The 20,950-nt window shown below is 35.3% G+C and overlaps 3 protein-coding genes across 4 annotated transcripts; 2 read left to right on the top strand and 1 right to left on the bottom strand.

Moving 5' to 3' along the window:
- LOC109710643 (rho GDP-dissociation inhibitor 1-like) lies at positions 2,689-4,683 on the top strand. Its single transcript, XM_020233365.1, has 5 exons — positions 2,689-2,981; positions 3,358-3,424; positions 3,659-3,877; positions 4,141-4,265; positions 4,374-4,683. Exons 1-5 carry the CDS (start codon positions 2,769-2,771, stop codon positions 4,452-4,454), a joined length of 705 nt encoding a protein of 234 aa, XP_020088954.1. The 5' UTR covers positions 2,689-2,768; the 3' UTR covers positions 4,455-4,683.
- Positions 5,664-12,613, top strand: LOC109711088 (protein PELOTA 1). 2 transcript variants are annotated; one of them, XM_020233986.1, is made up of 17 exons: positions 5,664-5,768; positions 5,878-5,944; positions 6,077-6,159; positions 6,252-6,327; positions 6,967-7,041; positions 7,118-7,174; positions 7,848-7,893; positions 8,476-8,551; positions 8,796-8,871; positions 8,956-8,988; positions 9,104-9,172; positions 10,052-10,158; positions 10,265-10,337; positions 10,490-10,528; positions 11,221-11,315; positions 12,023-12,129; positions 12,239-12,613. In XM_020233986.1, the coding sequence occupies exons 2-17, from the start codon at positions 5,894-5,896 to the stop codon at positions 12,310-12,312; spliced, it is 1,137 nt and encodes a 378-aa protein (XP_020089575.1). In that variant the 5' UTR covers positions 5,664-5,768; positions 5,878-5,893; the 3' UTR covers positions 12,313-12,613. The 2 variants fall into 2 exon arrangements, with proteins under 2 accessions (XP_020089575.1, XP_020089576.1); XM_020233987.1 differs by lacking the exon at positions 7,118-7,174.
- On the bottom strand, positions 18,697-19,580 carry LOC109710593 (transcription factor IBH1). Its single transcript, XM_020233295.1, has one exon. It carries the CDS (start codon positions 19,489-19,491, stop codon positions 19,054-19,056), a length of 438 nt encoding a protein of 145 aa, XP_020088884.1. The 5' UTR covers positions 19,492-19,580; the 3' UTR covers positions 18,697-19,053.

The raw sequence follows: 20,950 nt of genomic DNA, 5'->3' as shown, positions 1-20,950 counted from the left end.
GTCAAAATAACGATTCTTTCAAGTTCAGCGCACTCGACATGTACGTCTATCTTTAGTCTGGAGGAACCAAACATGCCCTAGGTTCGATTCGGGACTTGATTAGTCTCGACTCATAATTTATATTTATACAATCTATATTATATATGGTATATAATGTATAATGAAGTCAATGGGTGGGTATTCATATTTAACACAAGAATGTCTTGAAACCACTTGAACTTTACCTGAATCATCACTTACAATTTGAGCAAAAAATGTACGATATGAGTAATTGAATTGCTTTAGTTTATTACTTCATCCTACAATTTGTGTGAGACCTCTCAATATTTGCATCTGATTTGTCATCGGACAACAAAAATATGCTAGACCACAGCCAGAGAGCGTTCAAGGTAAAAATTTCTACTGCGGTGATTTCCTTAAAATCAAATGCTTTAAAATGAAAAAATACAAGATATATATAAATTTGTCCAATTTACTTACTTTTGATCTTCCCTATTCTTTGCTTATTCTTATTTCAATGCACAAATATCACGTATTATATAACTCGATTTGCATGTTATATTACCTATACATTAATGTATAAATAAAAATTACTATTGGTGAACGATCTAATTGGTGAAGGTCAAAGCAAATTCAAAAGGTGTGCAATAACTCGATTCGTTTTGAAATTTAAAAATTGGATTTACATATGCTTTACTGAAATTTCCACTGCGTGCTATCACCTCCAGCTTTAGCTTTGCTTCTCTGTCTATATCTTGTGTATAACTTTATTAGGTTTTGCTACCATGATTATTTTAATTAAAAAATAATTAAACAATTGTAAATCATATTATGTTTTTGTTTATAAATCATATTATGTTTTCATCTGCTAGTGATGATGATGTGGTGTTATCTCATCTCATGGTTCAAAAGTGCCAAGGAAAATTAGAAGTGAAGGTATATAATTTCTGTATTCTTGTTGATCCATGGCAGTAATTATTATGTTGACTCGAATCAGGTATTCAATTCAGGGTTAAAACTCGATTTGAAGTTGAAAAATTACTTCGCGCCCGACTTGATTTTGGGATGATCCGATCTGAATCCAGCTAGATTTAGCCTCTAATTGAAGCAAAATTCAGAATTATTTTGATTAGCATATACGCGCAGTTCACGACTTCATATAAATTTGTCAATACATCAATAATTTAATATGATCAATCTCGCCATCCATGTGAGGTAGAATTGATGACAATTATTAGATCAATTATCAATGTATTTTATAGATTCGAGCGTGGATAGCAGAATCACACCCAGCATCTTCCTTGCAAGTAGGGATGTTAACGGGTTGGATTCGGTGCGAATTTTTAAAATCCGAACCAAACCTGACTCCAAACCGAAAATCCAAACCCGAACTCATACCCGACGGATTTAAAAATTCATATTCAAGCCTGAACCCGACCAAAAATTCGAAACCGAACCCGAACTCGAACCCGAAAATCCAAACCCGAAATAATTATTTCTCTTTTTAATATTTCAAAATATATTATATTAAATCTAAATAAAAAGGGTTCAACTTTTAGTTGGCTCGAATCAGGTATTCAGTGTTAAAACTCAATTTGAAGTTGAAAAATTACTTCGTGTCTGACTTGATTTTGGGACGACCCAATCTAAATACAGCTAGATTCAGCCTCTAATTGAAGCAAAATTTAGAATTATTTTGATTAGTATATACACGCAATTCATAACTTCACATAAATTTATCAATACATCAATAATTCAACATGATCAATCTCGCCATCCATCTGAGGTAGAATTGACTAGAATTATTCGATCAATTATCTACTTATTTATAGATTCGAGCATGGATGGTAGAATCACCCAAGTATCTCCCTTGCAAGTAGGGATGTCAACCGGTTGGATTCGGTGCAAATTTTTAAAATCAGAACTCGAACCTGACTCCAAACCCAAAATCTGAACTCGAACTCATACCCGACAGATTTTAAAAATTCATATCCAAACCCGAACCCGACTAAAAATCCGAAAACGAACCCGAACTCGAACCTGAAAATCCAAATCCGAAACAATTATTTCTCTTTTTAATACTTCAAAATATATTACATTAAATCTAAATTTTTAAAATATAAATTCAAATATAACATCAAATTTTTATATACATATTACATATGATGCAAAATAAATTTAGGTTCGGATTCGGGTTCGGATTGGATATAGTCAAAATTCATATCTTAATACATATTCATTAGGTTTTCATTTTCAATATTTATATTCGAAATTATATCCGCTTAGTATCGAATAAATTCGTTCTGTTCGGATTTCGATTCGGATAAATTTCTGGCACCCATACCATTGACATCCCTACTTGCAAGATTGATGCAATCTGAGAGACAGTGTCATGGCCACAAGATAATCTACCAATCACCATCATCATTAATCATTATTATTATTACTAATTAAGCCAAATGACTAATAAAGTGTACGAACCCGCTTCATTCCGTATAAATGTAGTGGGCCACACACGGCTACACGGCCCACCACGTGTCCCCCTCAAAATCAGCTCTCCCCACAACTGAATTAAATCCCAGAGTTAGTTAAACGCAGGTCTCTCCTCCACGTGGCGCAACCCGACTCGCTGNAAAAAGGGGAGAGGAACTTGAAGAGTCTCTCCCTCCCCCTCCCCACCCCAAAAAAAAAAAGGAAAAAAAAAAGAGTTAAACCTCTATTCCTTTTCAAAGCCATTTGTTTTGTTGCTAATTTTACGAGCTCGGGAGATGGAGAAACCGGTGGATCAGCGCAAGGAGGACGAGGAGGAGCACGGCGGGTCCGACGGCGAGGAGAAGCTGAGCAGGAAATTCAGCTGCGCCTCGGTGAGCTCGACCGATATGAATGACGACGACGGCAGCGACGACGACGGTGACGAGGAGAAGCAGGCTGTGCTGCTCGGCCCGCAGGTCCCGCTCAAGGAGCAGCTTGAGATGGATAAGGTACGCCCGCATAACACATTTTCATAAGAGCAGTGCTATTCATACGCATAAAAGTAAGTGTATATTTTACACTATCCATTTAATGGACGAAAGTCATTCATCTGTTACTGACTAGTAAAAATATCACACCCATTGAATATGTGAGATGTATAATGTACGTTCTGATTGAGATGATTTTTAAATGTATCAGTTGCATCGAAATTTACACATTTGTCATATTAGTGTATTATATGGAAAACGCACACTAATTTTTAATGGTGTTAGTCAAAATTACAACGTTAAATTAAATGATAGAAAATTATCTAAATTAGTATTATACTTTTAGACAATTACAATTTATAAAACGATATTAGAATAAATTGTTAATTTTTAACAGGATGATGAGAGTCTGACGAGGTGGAAGGAGCAGCTCCTTGGGAGTGTGGACTTAAATGAAGTTGGAGGTACCGCATCTTTGAAACTCATCCAATATTTTATCTTTAATTTCACTCCTCGATTTAATTCCTATTAGACATGAAAATTTTCCCATATATATATTCTCTATCTTTCTCCTCATATAAAATATTCCCATTATTGTAAAAGATTTTCCAGTACTAGCATTAGAGGAGTTTGATCATGAACTGGTGCTGTACCACTAACAGAAATAGCTGTGATTTGTCTGATGAGATGATTAACAGAGATATCAGACCCAGAAGTAAAGATTCTGGACCTTACTATCATAACACCCGATCGCGCGGATCTCGTCCTACCGATCCCTTTCGTCCCAGACGCGAAAGGCTATGCGTTCGCGCTCAAAGACGGGAGCCGCTACCGTCTCAAGTTCTCATTCACCGTCTTCAACAACATTGTCTCGGGCCTAAGATACACAAACACAGTTTGGAAGACCGGAGTGCGAGGTAAAACATACCTTTCTTTCGCATTCTTCGATCAGGAAAAGTAAATTTCTGCTCTATCCGGGCCTCAAAATTGACTGGGTCTGGATTTATCATTTCTTCGGTTGACCTAACTAGATCTGCAATCTTGGACTAGATTCAAATTTAGAAGTAGATGCAAAATCAAACTTAATTATCTGGCTCAAGATTGATTGATTAGGCATGGTTTCTTTTTATTATTTTAATCACCACTAAAAATATATGTTTTAATCTTTTTTTTTGTGCAGTGGAGAACACCAAGGTAATGTTGGGCACCTTTAGTCCTCAGAAAGAGCCTTATACTTATGAATTGGAGGAAGAGACCACTCCATCTGGTATGTTTGCTAGAGGATCTTATTCAGCAAGAACAAAGGTAAAATTTACTATATTCCGCGAATACTACTTGTTAACAGTTTATTTCGATCGCAATTCTAGTACGTAGTACCATCATGGTTGTAAAATTTCTAGTTTTGTTTTTCAGTTTGTGGACGATGACGGAAAGTGCTATCTGGATTTGAGTTACTACTTCGAGATCAGAAAGGACTGGCCGTCGCCCTCTTGATCAACACCACAAAATTTTCTTTACGATGTATCGCATCGACTGGCGATCATTCCGATAGGATTTTATTTACCCTTTGTTGCAAATTCAAATGGAGTTGGCCTGTACTTTTTAATTAAAACCACAATGATTTTTCAGTTCTTGTTATTCTCCCTATTGTGATTGAGAATTGCATATTACAAGACCTGAAGTGCATTTGTTTATTTATATGTTACTTATTTATTTTTGCTTTCATGAAATTGTTGTTGTTATTTTTAAACTTCGCAATTAAAGTGAGGTTCGGAGATGTATATATAATATTGAGGGCACAGATGTTAGCTACCAAAGTTTATGTTAACGCATAATTAACATATCATTTTCATTCTCTATTTATTTAACATTACTTGAACTTTTTATATATGTTTCAATTTTGCAATTTTATGACATAATTTGCCTAGCTAGTATTCAAATAGATTCAAAATTGACAACTTTTAATGGCTGGTGTAAAGTAAATTTAAAACCATTTGATCACTAGGTAAATAACATCGAAATATTATAAATTTAATTAAAAAAAATTAAATAGCTTTAATCATATTTGATGGTACATATTGTGTATTCTCTCGTACCCCCATCGCTGAAAAAATTTAGAATTAAACAGTTTAAAAGGTTTTAAAAGTTCTCTCTCTCTCTCTCTCTCTCTCTCTGTATAGAGCCCCCAACTATAAACCCCTCAACTTAATTTTTTTCTATTGAAACCTGTTTAACTTCTAATTTATTTATTTTTATAGTTAAAAGCTTCATTAAATTTTATGGCCCAATTAGTTATGATTTATAAACAATTAATCAATCCAGTTTTATTCACTATAAATAGTTCAAATTATTAAATTTAATAAAAGTATTAATAATTTGTAGAACCTTCAATTTACTAAGCTAAAATCACTCAATTCCAAAAAAATAAAAAATTGAGGTGTTTCAAACAAAAAAAAAAAAAAGTTAAAAAATATTGTTCAATAGCGTATTTCAAAACATTCTATTGCTGAGCAAGTCTCTATACATTTTTACCTTATATATGTAGTTCTACAACTATTTCCATTTTTTTAGCAGGTTAGCGGGGCGACGGGTCTTTCCTAGTCCGAGTCCGATTCGGTCGGTTCAATCCGAATCGAACCAATCCGGTCCGATCGGGCTTATATTATAACTTCGAGCCAATCTCAATCTCACCGTACACGCACACTTTTTCAAGATCTCTCTCTCTCTCTCTCCTCTCTCTCTCACCCCGTCGTGTTTCGGCTTCTCTTGAGCTCTCCTCTCCGTTCCTCCCCTCGACTCTCCTCTCCAGTGAGCCTCTCTGCTTCTTCTTTCTTTCTTTCTTTCTTTCTTTTTTTTGTTTTTTTTCAATTTGTTGGTTAATTAATGGATTTAATCCCAATTTCAATCATTATCTCAGAATTTTTCCTCCCGCAATGAAGCTCGTGCGCCGTGATTTAATCCGCGGCGGCCCGGGCTCCGTTAAGGTACCTAGCTTCTCCACACTATAATTTCTCTTCCAATTTAGGTTTTTGTTTTTTTTGTTTTTTTTGTTTTTTGGTTTCTGCTGCTGCTGCTGCTGCTGTAATTGTTGTTGAATTTTTGGGGTAAATAATCAGATCGTGCCGGAGGAAGAAGACGATATGTGGCACGCCTACAATCTCATCGCCGTCGGCGACACTGTCGAGGCAGTAACCGTCAGGTAATCGTGTCGATGTTTTTTTATTTTTATTTTTTAAGCTCATTGATAATGTTTTGTGGATTTTTTTATGTATGTATGTATGTATATGACAGAAAAGTTCTAAGGGAGATGGTTTCCGGAGGCCGGGATGCCGAACGCGTAAGGATGAAGCTAGAAGTCAAAGTCGAGGTATAAGGTTAACCTATGCCTACACGTGATATAGCTTTTCAAGTTTTTTGAGTTTGCAGAGCGCGCCTGTTGAACTAGAAGATTATTATACTAGTTTTTCTTATTGATGATCCGTGCTGTTCGATATGATCTAAATGCCATATCCTATAAAGATTATGATTCTGATACTCACTGCCACTTGTCTTGATGTACACAATCCGAACTATTTTCTAACAAGATTGTTCTGAATATCTGTATCAATTAATTATTGCCGGCGCTACAGATTTGGTGTGGGTTTTACTTTTCTCTTGTTTAGATGTTCAAATTCCTTCTCTGCGCATCTTTATTTCTCTTCGAGGTTTTTATCTTCCGTTTGCTTATAATGCTTAGTACCTCAGATGCTCATGTTCCTCTGTGGTGGTAAACTACTTGGGGAGAATCTATCCTTTCTTTTCTAACATACACAAAAGATTTTATGTTCTCCATATGTGTTTTTGCTGATATTATTGTCTGTTCTGTATAAATAAGCTTTTTCCAGAATTTTCTAGTGGCAGAATAATTTTTTAATTCTTTGGCTGCTGGTTCATTCCTCCTTTCGCATCTTATGCTCTCACGTAACTTTATGATTTAGTTTTCTCACGGGCTTTCACTTGTTCTTAGGATGTTGATTATGATAAGGTGGGGTCGGTTTTGCGTATACGTGGCAAGAATCTCACAGAGAGCGAGCATGTGAAGGTTAGTTTTTTGATAGCTGAAGCATATATGGTGTGAAAATACATGCGCTAATTAGCTTTCTTTATATTAAATGCAGATTGGCCAATTTCATACTTTAGAGATCGAGTCGCATAGACCTTTCGTTCTACGAAAGGTATGCGCTGAGTTAGAAGCTTCTCTTTCTTAAATTTTTTTGGTTATACAAATGAACCTTTTTGATTCATTTCTAAAGCAAGGAATTTTTTTAGCACCTAGGGTGAAAAGGAATATGTTTGAAATTCAAATTCTTTTTTGTGATTTTGCTTGATGTATACAGTAATTTCTGTGGAGTCAAGCAGACTAAATAAGTTTTAAATTTAAGAGGAGCTATTTGTTCGATTGGTCCTGTAGGGAATAGTTGCGAGTGGTCCTGTAGGGAATAGTTGCAGTTTCTAAGTCATACCTTAGTAGATTAGATCAAGAGATTGAAATATGGAATTGTTTTTTCATGAAAAAAAAGAAAGAAAAGGGTTGTAGATGAATATCAATATTGTTAAACACCAAAAGGATAGAAAAATAGAAAATATATTTTTGGAAAAAGGGTGGAGGGAGGGATGGCAAGGAAAATGGATCTGTTCTAAGCTACACGGTGAGTTTCATTATAGATGCTCAAGCCAATACTCCATCATAGTGGTCAAGTGCTGAACAACTATAAAATTCCATGACTGTTATTTCTTCACATGATTATTTAGCTCAACAATCAACATTATGCGCCTGTTCTTCTCTATTCTTTGTTGAATACTGGCCTACATTGTCTTAATAAATATTCTTGTTGTTTACTTGTGTAGAATGTTTGGGATTCGATGGCGCTTGATGTTCTTCAGCAGGCATGTGGTATGTTACATTCACAATTAATCTCTTGAAAACTATTGTTTTTCTCTTCTACTTCAGATAGTTTAAGTTTACATAGTTTTTTTAAAATGTGATCAAATAACTTTGCTTGCCCATAAGCAGAAAATCACAATTCAACCTATTCCTTTGATGGCTAGTTATTAATGCAGTGTTTGATTTGAGGACTTTCATCCTGGGGATATTTGAAATATCTCAAACAAGAACTTCAGTTTAGCTGTTATCTCACCTGTTGGCAGGAATAGGGGGAATCAGGTGGGACTGGGCCCTAACATGGGGATGTTGCAATTCCACCATTCTCCATGGAATTGCTATCGCCAGTATGAAGGGGCAATTTCCCTCTCTAGTATTTCAAGCAGGGGGATATTTGATGGCACTATTATATTTGGGGGTTTGATGGGGTCATCTACAGTATCCCTGCTTTATTCCATAACTAAACAGTGCCTAATAAGGACATTGGTGCAAATTGGCTATTCTATGACAAATTTCCTGCTCTCTTACGCTCAATGCCTTTGTCCTTAGTTTAACAGGACCTACAATTTTATTTTCTCATTTGATGTTTTTCAGATCCTGCTGCAAGTGCTGATCTGGCTGTTATTCTGATGCAAGAAGGACTAGCCCATCTGCTTCTCGTTGGCAAGAGGTACTTAATATTATAAATATCTGATATCATGAGTGGAATATTCAGAAATCGATCTTTTTCTCTCTTTTGATCGTTATTCTCTAATTAATTAGAGCTTTCCGTCTTAATGTTGGCAATATATAGTGATTGAATAGTATTCAATGATGGCATTTTCGCATCATTTGTTTTGATAGCTATAGACTATATCCTTTAGTTGCATTATCATAGCATATAACTTATTGGATGATTTCTTGTCTTCAAACAGCATAACAGCAACCCGATCTCGTATTGAAACATCTATTCCTCGGAAACATGGGCCTGCGGTTGCTGGTTATGAATCGGTATGTTATGTTTAATTTCAACCTTAATATGTGTTGTTTTAAATGATTGTATCTGTTAATAAGTTGTTGTTGTTCATTTGGCAGGCTCTGAAGAAGTTCTTTGAGAATGTTTTACAGGTAAGTTTAAACGAAAAATACACTGTTTATCCAGCAAACAAATATTTTCATAGAAGTACGGCAAAATCCATTCAAATTTCTTTTTTGAGGCCTGACAAAAGATACACATTCACAGGCTGTCGTGAAGCATATCGATTTTAAAATTGTTCAATGTGTGGTCATTGCAAGCCCTGGATTTACCAAGGTTAGTTCCAACTCTTGAAGTACAATTTCCATTGCTTAGCTTATTTAGTTATTGAATTTATGATTACTGTTGCTTAATGTTGCTTTATTCCCATCAGGGAGATTTACCATGTCTCTTAATTGTACAATTTTGAATTAATGACAAACACTCATCAACTTTTTCTTTATTTTGTTTCATTCTCATCTTAGGTTTATCATGTCTCTTCATAGTAACTAAACCAGAAATAAAAAGTTAATTTTGGCATTTTTGATGATAATTTTGATTGAACTATATTCAGATTTCCCTCAAGAAATAAATATTCTTATTGTGTAACTTGGATAGAACGCAACATTTGCTAATGCACCCATTGCCTTCTATGAGTTGCCGTATTATTCTTGGTAACAAACTGCTGGATGTATGGCCAATTTTTAGTATTGCGAATTATGAAAGGTGATTTGTCATACTTTCTTCAGCAAGCAATTAAGAATACGTTTGGAATTTTCTTTTTGTAGTTTAGGTGGTATGGGTATGAATTATTTGGAATTTAACACCTAAGGAATCTACACAGCCCAGAATTTAGAATAGGCAGTCATTCATGCAGAGCGCAACTAGTTGTTTTGGAAAGTTTGATCTGTTAATTTGTTTTTATTTTATATCATCGATCCTTGTTTTCGAATGCAGTTTATATTTTCTTTAGCTTATCTTATAAAGATCTTTCTTTTTCTTTTCCTTGGCTACAAGCAACTATGTAACTGCTGTTAGTTACTCATCTTCCCAATTGCTTTAGGTTCATGATTGGTTTGACTATTCACATGAGATTGCAAGTTGGCATAATGTTTTTTGTTTTTTTTTTTTTGCATTCACAGTATCCTTACATATTTTCTTTTAAATGTTCAACAGGACCAATTTCGTGATTATTTACTTTTGGAAGCGGAACGGCGAGAAATTAGGTCAATCATTGAGAACAAATCACGGATAGTTCTTGCACATTCAACCTCTGGTTACAAGTGAGCTCCACTAGTATCATTTTTGTTGAACCATTTTGATGATTCTTATTAAATATTTTGGATTATACAAATATTTTAATGACCTTCTCATTTTCCTTGAACATAGGCACAGTTTGAAGGAGGTGTTGGATACCCCAAGTGTAATGTCCTTGATAAAAGATACAAAGGCAGCTAAGGAGGTAATATTAGGGGCCACATCATTCGTATTTTTCCTACTGCAGTGTGCAATTTTTCATGAGTATGGAACTATGGATGCCTCTCTTGTAAAACCTTATTCTGATGCGCTTTGTGTTTCATTTCTCTCACTTTTGTTATTCTACCTTAATTTCAGGTCCAAGCTTTGAAAGATTTCTTCACTATGCTTTCAAATGTAAGTTTCTATGCTTTCAAGTAAATTTTAGTCTAAATTCAGCCTACTTATGTGCGTCATAGATTAACTGTTTAGAAAGTGTAGGACCATGATGTATTTAGTGATTCCTTTGGGCAAGGATTAGTGCCCATCGGCACGGACCGTATCCACCATACTGTATCGTGCCAGTAAGATATTAGCACGATATAGCTCCATGCCAATGGCACAACTCAAAACCCTTTATTCTTGAAATTAGTAAGTAATTTTTTTAATAAAGTTCAAAAGGTCTGATAAAAATACATAATAAATAATTGACATATTTTGTTGCTAAGCAAAATAAATATTTCATGCCATTACGTGTCGGCATACATATATTTTTTGTGACAAACACGAATCGGCACGACCGGGCAGACGCCGTGCCGGCAAGTTTCCGGCACAACACCGTGTCACGGCACTTATCTTCTTTGCTTGTCTTTATACTTTAAAACCTTTTGAAAACCGAGAGGAAAAGTATCAGAAAACGAAAAAAAAAGGGGTTATTTTGTTATTTGAAGTGATATGTTAAGTAGGCACTTTACAGAGAATGCTGATTTTTATTATTATTATTATTATTATTATTATTATTATCTTTGTAGGATACACTGATTTTCTTATTATTTTAATTATTTGTCGAATCATTTATCTCATAATTTATTTTAATTGCTTTGCTATAGGACTCAGCTCGTGCATGTTACGGACCTAGGCATGTCGAGATTGCGCATGAGAGGATGGCTATTCAAACTCTTTTAATAATAGATACTCTCTTCAGGTGAGGGTTTGTTTTAACCTCCATGATTCCACATTTTATTTTACATGCTTCCATATAATATCCCACGAGCTAACATTGATTTCTCAAATAGCGTATACATCTATGAAGTTCCCTTTGGTATCAAATGGAATTTGCTCCACTTGAATCTGGAGTTCGCTCTGGCATCGTAAATAATCTTATATCTATTACTAAACTCATCCAAATTTCTTCTTGACTACTAAATTTAAAGCTGGAAAACTTTTGAAATCTTGAGTAGGTTTCTCTTGTAGGAAAATATTCTATTCACAAATACATCTCTGCAAAATCTGAATTCTCACGTAATTCTCTGAAACTTATTTTGGTGCATATATATATATTTACTTGGAAAATTGTCCCTCTGCAAAACAACTATACCCTAATAATAAATTGTACGCCTGCCGCCTGGCAAGGAACAGCAGCAATGCGTAAGATTTTACAAGCAGATCCATACTAGATGATTTTTTTTAAGGAATATACTCATGTAAAACTCTAAATACTCTGTATTATTACTTAAATTATTCAATTAATTCATTGCTGTTATTTATGTAATATATTTGGAAGCATTGATTTTGCAGTAGTTTATATGTTTCTGCTATTTGCTGTTGGTACTGTAAACTGCTATATTACTCTCTTTACTCTCTTTTGCGAACTCAAGCGAAAAGTTTGAATGAATTAACTTTTACCTTCAGAAATTCGGATGTTGCTACACGGCAAAAGTACGTCAATTTGGTAGAGTCAGTTAAGGATTCTGGTGGCACGGTGCATATATTTTCTTCTATGCATGTTTCTGGGGAGCGTGAGTATTCATTTCATATTCCTCTCGTTTTCTACCGATAATAATTACTTCTTTTCATATTCATTTCCATGAGTACTAATTTTTTTCTTTTTTCCTCCCTCCCTAATAGAGCTGGCGCAGATAACAGGAATTGCTGCTATTCTTCGTTTCCCGCTGCCAGATTTGGAAGACATTGAAATGTGATGAGGAAAATTCTTGTAAAGCTAATTGAGCGCTCTTCGGAATGTTCCAACTTGGTTATGTGCGCCGGTGAAGCTTATTTATTCAGAGATGCAATTAACCCTAGAATCATCCACTCGTCGTCTTATGGCAATGCTGTAAATTACCTGTAATTTAATATATTTTTATTACAATTTTTGCAAGAAGCTGCGGGAATAAGAAAGTAGGGCTTATTTTAAGTACCGCAGCTAATTATTCTTTTTCTTGAATCTTAATAAGTGTATGTCATGGATAAGTATGTGTTCTAATGTTATGTTTCTTTCAATTAATCTTTGTTTTTCAAATCAGTGGTGTGCTCTAATGTTATTATTTGCTTTAATAATTTGTACTTACTAACACGGGAGGGCGCAAACCAAACTCAAAATATATGTTGGCACAAAAACAAAGCCATGAATCTCACAGGCCATTTCTTTCAAGTAGGGACGTGAAACCTGGGACTCCCTCAATACCCAACTTATGTTTTACTAGTGAAATATCAACTTTTTGGCTACAATTAGGAGTTTCAAATTAAAAATTTTAATTTTGAAGCTTAAATACTATAATTCTTATTGTTCATCAAATTTTCAGTTTCTGCTTATAAGGTAAGACTAGGTTTGTGTTAAAAACCAGAGAGATTACACCCTTTTATAGCTAGATAAACGTAAAGCACCAGATATGATGCGTAGAGCAAATGATCTTATTTACAATTCATATCATCAAACTAAACACTCGTGCACTTATCCCCTTACCTTTGCTAATCCCCTCTTTAGTTAATCCACAGCCTCCTTGTTACAAAGAGTTCACACAAGGGGCAATGGGAAGGGGCAGAAGAAAGGGAAGGACACTTGCGGCGCCCCGACGAGTTGCCGCGCGGCCGCCATCTCCATCACGGCCTTCCTGATCGGCGCTAGGAGCTCCTCCACCACTGCCCGCCATCGCAACTGCGACCACCGCACTATCCGTCGCAACCTTAAGCCCCGCTGCCCTCCCCCGGTCCCCAGACGTACCGTGCCGCCCCCTCGACGCCTCCTCCTCCTCCTCAACTTCCGCCCCCCCCTCCCGCCGCCGCACCATCGATTCCCCGCCGCCGCCCCAACTAAACAACCCATCTTTGACAGACTAATTTTCCGGTCTTAGCATTAAGTGTTAAGCTTAATTGGGCTCTTATAGACTGTAGTGAGATAAGGGAGTGATTTTAAAGTTGGTAATGATGATGGTCATGATGATTGTGCGATGATGAGGTTGATTTAAAAAATACAGCCGTTATGAGCATTAGCTTTGGGGTGGGGTCCTAAAGTCATAATACGTAGTGATAAAGCATTATAGCAATCATTGAAGAGTATGTCCCACGTTATATGCGAATATAATGAGATAATATTAAAAGGAGAATAAAACCAAAGGAACTAAAGCAAATAATAAGGATTAGAGAGCCTTTCCGTCAACTTGTAGGCTACTCTTCTTAATATATATATAATGAACAAAATGGGTTGAGAACTGTGCATGCGTGCTTTAATATTCGCCAATTTGATTGTTACGCGACAAGAGCTTTTTGTTTTGTTTAATCTCATACTTGGTCCTCGTAAATATTCTCTACTCGATAATTAGTGTTACTGTTGCATTTGATTAATTAATTAGTTGGTCATTATATGATTAGTGATACTACGTACTCTTGTGTATTTACTTAATAATTGACGGAAATTTAAATCCAGACTACTCCATCAAATTGACGGAAATTTGATTCAAATCTAAATTCGGTACTAGATAAATTCTCATGCATGAGATTTTTTTTTAAATTTTTTTTTAAAAAAATTAGCTAGAGTTTAAGCTAGGCTTTGACACTGGGTTGGGGTCAAGTTAAGTTGGTTTTGTATATATATTGTTTATTACTCAACTAATAGGTGCCACATGGGCTCTAGTACTAAGTAATTTACTCACGGGTCTATACAAACCTAAGCCACATGGATGAGTTGGGATTGGATTAGTATCAATGTGTTGATTTTTTTAAAATATTCTAGTTTTAATTATGCTAGTTTTCTAGGCTTAGGTCAGTGTCTTTAACCTACGTCAACCGTTTGATATTTGATTCCAAACTAATTCCAAATAGGGTAAAAAAATTAAAATATACACGGACCTCCTCAGTTATATTCAGGCCATTAATTGTGAAATACACTTCATATATATATATATATATATATATATATATATATATATATATATATATNATTGTTTTCATCATTTCTAATCATTGGGTTAAATATTGTAACCCAGTGGGAACCACTCAACCCTAAGGGACTAATATTATCCTAACCTTATAATTTCTCATCCAAGAGTTAAAAATTTTATAGCATAAAGGACCTTTTGCAATCAATAGTATTCCAGTCAAGCTAGCGCATATATATATATATATATATAATGCTATTAATAGTAAATAAATAGTATTTACTATAAAGTTTTTATCCTTTGATTAAATATTATTTCGTACCCTGACCAAATCTAACCAATTCAAGGATGCAAAAGTAGATAATAAACATTAATTATGCATCATTCGAGGACTAAAAATTTTAATCTAAGAGCCAAAAAATTAAAAACACAAACTCGCTTTCGAAATATCAATATACTATTATTTAACTTAATAGTAAGCTTTGAGCCTTCTAGACACATCCAACGAAAAAACCCTACCACTCTCGCTGGATCCAACAAATCAAAAGAACAAAGCACTAGAGTATTTCTAAGCTAGCTATATGTACTAAATAATTAAGTTATCCTTTAATTGGTCCTTACATGATCCCCAAAGGGACGTAAAGTAAACCCTTTGCCCCATCAATGGCATCTTCGTGCTTGGAAAAGCCACTTGTGTTAAACTAATTATATAGCAAATTAACTTAGAGGTGGAGTGATCTCCTATAAATTATATAATATTTGAGGGACCTTTGTCCTAGTTCTGTTACAGATCTCTCATGATAACATTCTAATAGAAAATTTTAATTATTTCATGCATATAGTTCAAATGTCATATAGATTAATTTGTCAAATGCCAGCAATCTATAAAAAAAAAAGTACTTCGGAAGAGACCAGGCTCTTTGAAGCTTTTAATATGTTGGTTAATCGGGTCTTATATATGTTTGTACCAATTTAAGCTCTTTAATTCCTACCCTCCAAAAAAAAAAAAAAAACCAAAACTAATCCGTGGAGGAATCAAATAGTATATTGTAATATTATTATTTGACTAGGGAGGAATCAAATCACCTTAAAATATTAAAATTCTCTAAAATATTTGGTGAAATTACGTTTGGCTTCCAATGGGCTCACACGGGCTCGAACCATTTAGAAGCAAATTGACTTGAGTTAGTAAACAAGCTCAAGCTACACGGTTTTACGAGGAGAGTTTGGGAAAGCACATAATTCAGATTATTCTTTTCTATAATTATTCTTAGGCTTGTTTATAGAGAATACCAGGGAGAGTTAATTCAGATTACAAGCACTTTCACTCTCAGTTCTACAAGGGAGAGTTTAAGGATTTGCATATTTGACAATAGATTTGGCCTGGATACTATATATACAATATATTTAAGAACTTTAGCAACCATATAAGTAAAATAAAAATTGAATGGGAAGGAAGGGAAAGAACAGTACGTACGTACGTAACATGCATGGCTCTCCTTTACTGAAGATACAGATTTAGTACTTGAATTGAAACTGATATATATATTAATGAGTATAACTGGATACAGGTGTACAGGACAACTAATTAAGTGTCAAGGGAATATCCACAATTTGCGATCTTGCGTACCAAATACAAAGTATTGTGCATGGTTTGAAGAGATTATATATAATGGCTTAATTGTATGGCAACAGTCCTTGCCTAGCTAAACTACTTGGATTCATGGCATTTTGTGCAATTGTTTGGTTGTTCGCACAACTTAAGTTATAATCGGTGATAGCTTGTACATACAGAGCGATGAATTTTGCGTACGTCGTTATAATTAGTCCCTTCTAAGTTGATAGTAATCTTCATTTATTAGGATATGTACGTAATGCATTTCGCTCAAAAAATGGATTATCTTATTCTGAGAAGTCACTTGGCCTAATATATTATGATGTTGTGGATGTGATCATATTTTTTTTATCTATTGGTTATGTATGCTGCATGGTATACAAAAGAGATGTGCAAAAGAAGATATAAATGCATCCAAACTGGTTCAATTCTTTGTTTTCCCATGAGGACAAAGAACGATAGACTTGTCTCGTTTTGCCATAGGGTATCATAAATGTTGTCCAATAAGTGCCAAGTAATCAAAAAATAGTGTATCAAATGCTTAGCTACATGTTTTCTCCATATTTTTCCACGTAGAATCGCAATTATGTTATTGCCTTTTCTTTTGAGCCTTCACTAGCATTGTTGGTTACCGCTGTATACATAACTACAACTGAAAACAAAAGCAGAAGGAAAATCAAACAAGCATTGAGTAGCAAAAGGTTTCTAGCACTTTCACTCTAAATCTTTCATGCTAGCTAGTGGCGATATTGATCACATGACCTATGCGAATATCTGAAAAATAACCTGAATTCCATGGCACTAATAACTAAATTACTAAATTATATAAGATTGGAACAATTTATTTCTCTCATTTTCGCATCCTTTTTCTCGAGTAAAGTGACTAGTTTTTTCTGAAGTTTAAATTAGTACAAAAATTAGGAATGAAAATGGAGATACGTATTTAAATATTAACAAAGGTCATGTAGGTTCCAAACCAAACCCCCTGTCCAATATATATATACACGAATTTTTCTAAGGAAAAAAAAAAAATCATACATAGAAACCATCATAATTATTGCAGTTAAAGAGAACGAATTGTTATTTTCAAAGTAGCTTCACACGAGAAGAGGCTTCAAACAAAAATCCAAAAGTTCATACAACTAATGATCCTACCAACTCAATAATGTAACCTTAACCCACACTAAAGAGGAATTAAAAATCTCCATGAAACTTCCTTCAAAGGAAAATGCCTACTATATTTATTTATCATGTTAATCATATCTAATCACCCATTTTCACGAGTAAATTTTAAAAATCCATTACATTATTAAAGTAAAACAGTTCAATATGATTCATGTAAGAAAGCATTTAATTGCAAGAGCTAATTGCAAGGACAAATTAATTTGGAGGAACTAGATGCTAAATGGTGATGAAAATAAGATTAAAAAAGGGTTCTAAAGGCAAAAAAAAAAAAAGTTAAGTTTAAATAAAAAGTATATATTCCTGCTAAGTTGAACTTGAAGGCACTCAAATTAGGATTCTGCTTACTATATTATATGAGATTATTAGGGAGATATAAGTCTTCTGGTAAAGTTAGCCAGAATACTTAATTATCACCCCATGCAGAAATTTTCCAACTGAATTAATTAATAGTAATAATAAATTCAATCATAACAAATATATATATGACCACACCCTGAATATGTTCAATATTCATGTTGGTTTCTCTCCAAATAAAAAATAAAAAATCATTTTGATGTTGACATGCAGATGGTCTAAGATGCATGCTATAATCGGCAAGTTTCATATATAACAAGGTTTTAAGGATGTACATAGCAACAAAAATAGCATGAAGTTGGTTTAATTGGAAGAACAACATGAATAAATTAACCTTACATGCGCTTTATTATACATAACCTTTTATTTTAACAGTAAAACACACCTTTCTAACCAGCTATAGTATAATTCTCTTAAATTTGTGTATTAAATATTTCTTCTTCTGGCTACTACTTGTTCCATTAATTTATAAGAGACTTTATTGCTAATTGTAATTGAGAAATTACTAGGTTCTTACAACTGTATATGAAGTAATTTTCTCATAAAATCTAATCACAAATATGTGCTATATGCTGCATGTTGTCATGCACGACAATAAAAAGGGGATATGACAAACATTTGTGTCTAAATCAGCAATATTAGGAAAGAGAATTATCTAGCACTTAATGGTTGATATCACACTCAAATATATAGAGGTAATTCCACCTAAAAAAAGGAGAGGAATAATTTGGTAGGTGTAATCAAGGTCACCAAAGAACAGAAAATAAAAATGACCCTTAACCATAAAGATAAATAAATACCCTCCTTGTGAGGGAATGTCTCTTGGTTTCCTTTACTATTATGTATGTCTTTGAGAGCAAGAAAAATAGCCACCTTTTCCCCCCAAGTTGTGGCTCCCACTTTCCCAATCCTACCCCTTTGGCATTTGATTCTTGCACCCAAAACAAATTATATCAAAAGGAATACCATCCTTGTGTAAGAAAAATTCCTTTCTTCCTTCCTCTTCACCTGCAACACTTGGATCAGTAGCCATTAGAAAAGATCATAAAATCATATATATATATATATACTCAAACCATAACATACCATATCCATATTGTTGGATGTTAATTAATACCAGATCCAATTCTTACATGCATGCTTTTGCAATAGAATTAAAGGCCTAAATTATACACCAAGCCTCACATGTGTCTCTAACATACAAACCAACATATATTTATATTTACACAAATTATGTATAATCTATCCTCTTACTAGAAATAGATATACAAACCCTTAATCTCAAGGTAATTGATTGCTTGACTTACTAACAAATTAAACAACCTCACCTTTTCTTCTTCTTCTTCCTGTTCCATCTCCATTTTGCTCTGGATCTTATTAATGCATGCAGCAGAATTTATCAACAACCCTACTTACGAAGAGAAGAAATCCACCAGGCTCTGCATGAGCTGCACCTGCGCGTCGAGCCACCGCACGTAATCCGCCGTCTCCTCCAGCAGGCTACAGTATCCCAAGCTCCGTCCCCCGGGGACGAGCCTTCTTAGGGTTTCGACCCGCGACGATGCCGTGGCTATCCGCGGGGGCCTGGCAACCCGAACACTAATCCTCCTCCTATGGCTGCTCGGCGAAGACCGAAGCCTGCGGAGCAGCACGCGGCTCCATCGACGGCCCGGCCCTGCTGCGGCGGCCATGGAGGCGTACGCAGCGCAGCGTATCCGTCGGCTCCGACGGGCGTGCGACTGCTTCGGAGCCGCCCGGTTTACGCGCGCCAGGGCGCGCAGGAAGTGATGGACCAACATGGGCTTGGAGAGGTTAGGGTTAGGGTTTCCAGGGGATCCAGTGGCAGTCATAGAGAGAGAAGAAGAAGGAGAGGAGAGGAAAAAAAAAGGGTAGGGAATTAGGGAGAGAGTGGGTGTAAAGATAGAGGGATGTATATATAACGAGCTAGGGTTTCTTTTGTTGGAGGAGGGTTATGGGATTGTATATATGGTGGTGTTAAGGGCCAGATAGGGTATATATGATCTTGGTTTCTGACACAGGAGGGGCCTCCCTGATCTTTTAGAGACAAGATGCAGGAGAGATAGAGAAAGAAACAGTTCTCTGACACACCTGTCTAACAGGGAAATCCTATGTCCTATAAAACCCAGTTGACAAAGAGAGACAAAGCTGGGGGGTGGAGGGAGAAATAAGAAAAAGGAAAGGAAGAGGGAAAGGTAGCTCGGATGAATGGTTACTCAATAAAGGCTAGTCTAGTTTAGGAGGAGGAAATGGGGATTAGAGGAAGAGAATATTTAGAGAGTTTAGAGAGAGAGAGAGAGAGAGAGAGAGAGAGAGAGAGAGGAGGGGATTTTGATAGAGAGAGAAAGGGAAAGTTGAGAGAGACAGATGGACTAGAAATTATTGTTTGCACCTGATGCACATGCTATGTGGTCCATTGCATCTTTTATCCATTAATTATATCTAGTACTTTATTAATTCTTCTATTGTCTAATAAGTTCTAATTTTTTCCCTCAATTTTTGCATTACATTCTCTCTTTTTTTAAGATAAACTAGCAATTAACCCACAATTACACCTCATTTACATGTAAAGTAAGTTTTAAACTAATATTCCATAATATTGTTCTCAGATAAAAAAAAAAAAACTTATCAATTACTCTCCAACTAGGGACGATTTTGATTCAGAGTTAGTTGGATGGTTGGATTATAAGTACTAGTTAACAAAAATATTGGACCGATCTGATGCATAGATTGATATTGTGAATAAGATGCATGCGCCAATAGAAAGAGAGAAATACTATTTAAACGGTACTATGCTATGCAATATGATCGAATATATTTTAAATATGAAATTAGAGGACAGTTAGTGGTAAAATATGATACATCTATCAACACAGTACAATAAAAGAGAGAGAGATCTAGAGAGAGAGTATCAAGTAAATAGCACTATGCTTTGAAGCAGAATTAAACATGTTGTAATTAAGTATGAGATTAGATGGACAGCTGGCAAGAGACACCCATCACGGTGAACCTGATTCATGCAACGTTGGAGAGAGAGAGAGAGAGAGAGAGAGAGAGAGAGAGAGAGAGAGAGAGACTTGGGAATCAAGGGTCATTAGCAGGGGTGGGGGTGGGTGTAGGAGAAGTGGGTGGTGGGGACAGGGGATGCAAACCACCACATGAGCGCACATGGATGGAATGACCCACATGCACCAACATGGATGGGAATTGGGGTGGTGTTATGTTAATGTGAAGGAACCTTCTTCACCCTTTGCTCTCTCTTTCTCTCTCTCTCTCTCTCTCTCTCTAGAT

This window comes from Ananas comosus, linkage group 5 (assembly GCF_001540865.1).
Source record: "Ananas comosus cultivar F153 linkage group 5, ASM154086v1, whole genome shotgun sequence".
In the NCBI taxonomy this organism is placed as follows: domain Eukaryota; kingdom Viridiplantae; phylum Streptophyta; class Magnoliopsida; order Poales; family Bromeliaceae; genus Ananas; species Ananas comosus.
The sequence above is the reverse complement of the archived record's forward strand: the minus strand, read 5'-3'. Positions and strand labels throughout refer to the sequence as shown.